The 5,027-nt window shown below is 39.9% G+C and overlaps 1 protein-coding gene across 1 annotated transcript; it reads right to left on the minus strand.

Annotated features, from left to right (window-relative positions):
- Nucleotides 1-1,390: 1,390 nt before the first annotated feature.
- WDR25 (WD repeat domain 25) lies at nt 1,391-4,699 on the minus strand (the record flags this gene model as incomplete). The annotated part of the gene is made up of 3 exons (XM_010186180.1): nt 1,391-1,612; nt 1,995-2,135; nt 4,529-4,699. Coding segments are annotated over 3 exons (534 nt in total), but the record flags the coding sequence as incomplete, so codon positions are not given.
- Nucleotides 4,700-5,027: the final 328 nt, after the last annotated feature.

The following is a 5,027-nucleotide window of genomic DNA, read 5'->3' on the forward strand; positions in this document are numbered from 1 at the left end:
CCAAACAAGGAAGAACAGTCTGGAAAAAGAGACATTTCATGCCCTATGTTAAAATCTGTCATAACTGTTGATAAGATGCTTAAAACCACAATTTCTGGTGGCTTAAAACCACCAATTTCTTGATCTAGACTTCAAACAACGTAACTGTGGATCCACAGTCTTGGTATAGGCTAATTTCTTACTACAAGTTGTAAGGGAACATGAACTACAAACTAACAGAGTACATTTTGCTCATTGTTTAATTAAAATCTGCCATTTATATGTAATTAAGGTTGGGAACACATAGGGTTTATGTTGCGCATAGATATCTTTTTTTCCGTGATACATGTATGCACACACACAAATGGATGTTATAATAATTTCTAGAACCAAGCAATACGAGTGCATGGAATGCAAATTGAAAATGCCTTTACAAGCAACCTCTACCTATGTAAATACACAGTTATGGCTTAATGAACTTTCTATTTGCTGCAGAATAGCCCAGCTCCGGCCTGAATGTCAAATATCCCCTGCTCTGCAGAGCATGATGAAAATTTTGGGTGTCGAGGTGACATCAAGAAGTATGGAGAAAGGCATGAATGTTTGCAATAAATTAGAGTAGCATATTAATTGTTCTCCCCTTGCAAGTATCAACTCAATTATAGCCTTGAGTACTAATTTGTCAAGAATAACAGGAATAAAACAGTGAAATACAGATACAATTTATTTTAAAATGTTCATTTTTTTCATTAAAAATATTTACACATACTTTTGCTTTGTTTATGTACAGTCACAAATATAAGTTTAAAATGCAAGTTTAAACATTGGGATTTCAGAAACACAAATTTATTGAGTTCTGAATTAGCTTCAAGTTACCCAACACACCTTTATCCTGGAGCTCTCAGAAGGAATTTCACTATAAATTGAGTTGGCAACAGCAACCCATGTCCAAGAAAAGCAGTCCCACCACCCTGTGACCTTCTCCTTTGCCTTGAACCACACCATTCCTTGTCTGACCCTTCAGTGACCAGGTCAAGGAGCTAAACCAGCAAAAACCTGATTTAAGAAAGTTGCATTGAACACCTACATTAAAAAAAGAGAAAAAATTTTATTCAGGTTTGGTTACTCAAACCAGGGTGGGGATAGATGAGCACCAGAAGATGACACAAAAAGGGCCAGAAATTTGTCACCAGGACCAGAGGAGGAGTAAGACCACTTCTTTGCTCAGCAGCTAACGACAAGACCATCTGAACTGCAATATGAAAGCATACGCTTAGAGGTCACGGGAGAAAAGATGAGCGTCTCTCTTGCTTACAACACATCTCAGCAAAATTTCACATCGCACACCATGGTTTAGTCCCTCTGCCTTTGACAGACTAACAGGAGCCATCCCGAAAAATAACGCTGCTTCTTATTGCCAGATCTTGATTTCTCCAGCCCAATCGCACGTTGCCAGGAGAGACGGCAAGACTGGGTGAAATATTGCGCTCACACAAGCTTCTTTATGTGCAGACAAAGTGCGAATAATCCTACCGGTGTGGTAGTTGTAGAAAAACACTTTGCCATCCGAACTTCCTGTCACCAAAAGCGCGCCATCTGGAGAAAACTCACAGCCCACTGCAAATCCCTCCACCTGCGAAAATCAATGACAGCGTTAACTCCTGATGCTGATTAGAACAGTTAATTGTGATATACTGAAAATGAATATAAGCACCAAAAAAAAGAAGTGTCTTTAAATAAATATACACCAAGGACTTCTCCAGGTGTTTATTAAGGCACAGCTATAACACAAACTTATTTAATCAAGCTATTAAGTATTCATAAAGTCTTCTAATAACTATTTTCTTCAGCGCGCATATGATTCAAAATAGAATGGCACATGGGAAAGCAAATGAAGCCAATTAATATCTATCACTGATTTATAATCAAACTCTATTAGCAGGCATATTAAATTGCACGGGTACTTTGCTGTCTGTCTCACTTCTAGACTTGGATACTCTGTTCCCTTGGGATACCTTATGTCCTTCGTATCTTTTCTTTTTGTTGATCCGGTAGGGTCTCTGGGCAGAAAACAAAGCCATGTAGTTCCCGTTCGTCTGGGCAACAAACACAGACTCCTTTGGGTGCAGGGTGAGGCTTGGGCAAGTGTAACGCTCCTGAAAAGAATTGTAAAGGAAGTTTTGTTGTGTGAAATAAAACAAATGTTCGAATGAATCAAATGAATCAAGTTATCTTTTGACATATTTGAAAGACCACAAAAGGCAAGGTATACACAAGTCATACACATAGTATACATTATATAAAGATACTTAAATCATTACAATCCATTGAAAGTCTTACAACAGGACAAATATTAAATCAAGTTTCTACCCTGGTTTCCTAGATGCTGACCAAAAGCCCATCTCATAGAATCACAGAATCACAGCCTGGCTTGTGTTGAAAGGAACCTTAAAGCTCCCCCAGTCCCACCCCTGCCATGGGCAGGGACACCTCCACCAGCCCAGGCTGCTCCCAGCCCCATCCAACCTGGCCTTGGGCACTGCCAGGGAGGGGGCACCCACAGCTTCCCTGGGCAACCTGGGCCAGGGCCTCACCACCTCACAGTAAAGAATTTCTTCCTAATATCCAGTCTAAATCTCCCCTCTTCCAGTTTAAAACCATTTCCCCTCATTCTATCACTATCTGCCCTTGTAAAAAGTCTCTCCCATCTCCCTCTGCACCATAACTGTACTGCAGAACAGAAAGGTGACTCCAACCTGGTGATACTCAGTCATCCTCTTCCTGCCCCAGGAAAACTGGAGTTTGAATGTGAAAGTGAATCCTCTCCTCACATGTCCCTTCCTCCACAGCCATACTATGCCTTCCATGCTACTCTGTACAGTTCTCAAATCCTCTATCCACTGGCTACATCAAGAGGGATAGAAATCACCCCATTTAAACAGACACCTTTCCCCATCCCACTCTTATAATAAAAGAAAGGGAAAAAAAGGATCATTATTAGCCCACTAAGTTAGAAGATCCTCATGACCATGATTTGCCATGTAGACTGCCACTGGCTGCTAATACATAAATATCTGTAAAAGTTAACAGCACCTGGCTTTACGCTAGTGTTACTATTTAAGACCGAATTAAGATTACATTCAAAACTCTGCATGGTGACTGCATCAGAAAGCAACAGCTCTCCCAAGGTTTCCACCATGTCCAAAGATCTTAAAAGACCTAAAGCCTCAGTGCTGAATTTTGATACCATGAATGCAAATTAAGAGAGCTTTGGCTGTAGGATGCATCTGCGGGTGAAGGACACCAGGCTGATGGTGACCACTGGTCACCATGGGTTTGGAAGTGATGAACTGGGAAGTTCTGGGTGTTGTAAGGTAACTGTGCTGTTATGCTGGGTATAGTGTAGTGATGGGTTATTTTAAAGCTCTTTATTCATTTGTTAATGCAGACAAGACATAGATCAAGCCCTGTTAAGACCAAATCTGTTTGGCTCTCTTCCACTGTGAAGGGTTCAAAGGTGAAGTTCAGAAGAGTAAAGCAGAGTTTCCAAAATCGCCAGGTTTGTTTACTTACAGTGCAAAAGAGGGGGAAAACTGTCCATTTCTGTAGTCCCAAGGAGGTAGGCTGTGTGGGGTTTTTGTATGTTTGTTTGGCAGAGGATAAGGAAGAAAAAGTTGTCTGATTGCTTTTCAGTCCTTGATACTGAACTTGGCTGGTCTGTACTTTATATATTCACAGGGTTGTGGGGTTTTTTCCCTATTACCTACCCAAGATGTTGACAGATCCAGTACTGGACAAAGACATCACTGTGCAAATTAAACATGAAACAATCCCATTAGATCATCAACCACATGTTCCTGTCCATAGAGAGCTGTTCATTTCAGCCAAAAAGTGTCTGTATACAACTCAATCATATTATATTGCATAGGATATTAGACCTGGGTTTTCCAAAAAGACCCAGGGAGTTGGAATTATCTATTAACTTCCTTGGTAATCTCCTTTGAAGCTGTCAGCTCTTCTAGACAATTTAGTCCATTAAATATCTTGCCTGGATAGATTACGGAAAGAAATACTGCACCTGCACTGATAAAAGTCAATTTTGCCTTTGTGATTACACCACACTAGATGTCTATATGCATGTATCAGGTTGCTATTACTATGCAAATAGTAAACCCAATTTGTCAATAGCCCTCACTGTAGCTGATGAAAAATGTATGAAAAAGTGTGGGAAAAGAAACGTGGCACTATGGCAACTACTGCCATGCAAGCTAGAAGTCATTCTAGCAGTGGCCTTGCCTAAATATAGCTTAGATGTCGGTGAATGTGCACTGAAATGTAAATATTTTTAATACAAGGAGACCTATGAGTCTTCAAGGCCATTTTTTAATAACAAATAAGGGTTTTTAAAAATATAAAGTAAGCCCTCAACTGACATTAAAAGCATTTCATACATCATGCAAGGATCTTACAGAAAATCTAAGGCAAGTTCAACACTGACAAGCGTGAAATACTAAATGATGCCCCAAACAAGAGCAGTTGTTAATCTTACGTGAAAAATCTGATTGGAGATTTTCGCAGCGCTTTGGAAGTCCCACACAATGACGGTGCGATCAGCTGAGTCCCGGCTCACTGCATCCGTGCTTGTGAGAAATTCTCTTCCTTCTGGGAGAAAGAGGATGTCCAGTGTCTGCTGTACCGCGGCTTTGTACACTCTGAGGACCTGGTGGATAAAGATGAGAAGAACATGATGGCCTATGTTTTCTCTCTTTATATTAATCACTGTCTCCAATAAATTCTGTATTATTTCAAAATGTAGAAAAGTAACTCATTTTTAAATTATGACCTACTAGTGTAATAAATAACTTGTTAGTGTATGTAAAGAGTCCACACACAGGAAAACGAAATGAGCTAAAAGAAAGCATCAGTTTGTACAATTTATATATTATATTCCTATATACCTAACATTCTGTTATAAATTCCCAAGGAACTAGAGTTAGACTAGGAACTAGGAGAAGTAGGACCAGGTGAACCTCATGAGGTTCAACAAG

The sequence above is a fragment of the Mesitornis unicolor genome, unplaced genomic scaffold, assembly GCF_000695765.1.
Source record: "Mesitornis unicolor isolate BGI_N332 unplaced genomic scaffold, ASM69576v1 scaffold46276, whole genome shotgun sequence".
Taxonomy (NCBI): Eukaryota; Metazoa; Chordata; class Aves; order Mesitornithiformes; family Mesitornithidae; genus Mesitornis; species Mesitornis unicolor.